Source organism: Anneissia japonica, unplaced genomic scaffold, assembly GCF_011630105.1.
Source record: "Anneissia japonica isolate Jap-2015-1 unplaced genomic scaffold, ASM1163010v1 scaffold141718_len1426_cov126, whole genome shotgun sequence".
Classification (NCBI taxonomy): Eukaryota; Metazoa; Echinodermata; class Crinoidea; order Comatulida; family Comatulidae; genus Anneissia; species Anneissia japonica.
Genome location: NW_022709870.1, coordinates 1 through 1,426, shown reverse-complemented (window position 1 = coordinate 1,426; position 1,426 = coordinate 1). Strand labels below are relative to the sequence as shown.

Below are 1,426 nucleotides of genomic sequence, written 5' to 3'. Positions count from 1 at the left end.
ATAGTACGAAATAATATTTACCTGATAGCTTGGGAGATATATTGGTTGCATTGATCATCACTACAAGCTATGATATCAATACAAGACAATTTTGCTGGTTCAGTTGAGAACATAGATTCAGTTGTTAGAGTGCTTGGTACATGAGGAGGTGTTCTTGTTGTTTTATTTTGAATTTCTGGGGCTGTTGATAAAACAATAATCAATTACATGGATGAACAATATAGGCCAAACAAATTTTCTTACAATAATCCCAAATATTTTTATTCTAAGAAAACTTGGCATTATACAGCCTTCCTTACAGGCACGGGTTAATGCCTATGGTTCCAATAATGGATGAACAATAATAACTAACAAAGTATATAGGCCAAATACAATTTTTCTTACAATAATCACATATATTGGTATAATAAGAAAAACTGTGCATTATACAGCCTTTCTTACAGACATTGGTTAATGCCTATAGTTTAAATAATGAATAGGTGCTCACGTGTTGCGGTTGTCCGTCCAGTTGAGCTCACTGAACCTGTTCGTATGGTGTTAGGTTCTTCAGAAGGTGTTGTTCCACGTGGCACTGTTGGTACACTTTCTGTACTAGACTGTATGCATCTAATTACAAATAGCAACTCAATGCAATCGCTTTCAGAGCAACTACCTACTGTCATTGGTATTACTGTCTTATTCGCAACATAGCCATTTGAGCATGTTGCTGAAACATTGACGGTTTCACCAACATACACACTTACACATGTACTTGTTTCATTACCGGTTGTGATGACAGTAGTAGATAATCCAGAGGAGCCTTCAATACTGCAATATATTTATATTCATTATTAATATATTTCATAATATATATGTATACATAAATTGATATGTTTAGAAATATATATTAATAGGTGAAATAGGTATTGTGCAACAAACAGTGTTATTGTTTTACTTACTATATATATTCCAGTACTGTTCTATTATATTCCTATTTGGTTTTTTTTTCAATATTTTTTCTGTGCAGTGCTACGCAGCATATGAATTACACTGCTTTACTGAAGGTCCAATATATAATTATTTCAGATCCCACCTGTACGATTATATTGTCCAAATCAACCTATCCTTTGCAGACTTAAAACTCTAACGACAAATTCAATTTTTTAATGAGCGATGCCAACCACTGTTATAGGGTAGCTAAATTTACCTACCAAATCCATTCCTTACGGCAGTCTATTGTGTTTAAGTAAATCATATTTTAAGAAATGTTTGTATATCCTGTTTTTAAAACATTTTTAATCTTGTTTTTTGCTTGGGTTTAAAAAATATCCTGTATTTCACTCATAAGCCAGAATTGGTGATGAAGGCCACAGGAATATCCAAGTTTCTATAAATCAGTGTTCTTAAAATCTACTATTGAAGCTATTTCATTCATTCATTCATTTCT

The 1,426-nt window shown here is 32.5% G+C and overlaps 1 protein-coding gene across 1 annotated transcript; it reads right to left on the bottom strand.

Annotated features, from left to right (window-relative positions):
- Positions 1 to 21: 21 nt before the first annotated feature.
- LOC117106947 (histone H3.v1-like) lies at positions 22 to 1,041 on the bottom strand (the record flags this gene model as incomplete). The annotated part of the gene is made up of 2 exons (XM_033248467.1): positions 488 to 1,041; positions 22 to 181 (listed from the first exon to the last, which is right to left on the bottom strand). Coding segments are annotated over exons 1-2 (335 nt in total), but the record flags the coding sequence as incomplete, so codon positions are not given.
- Between the last annotated feature and the right edge of the window lie 385 nt (positions 1,042 to 1,426).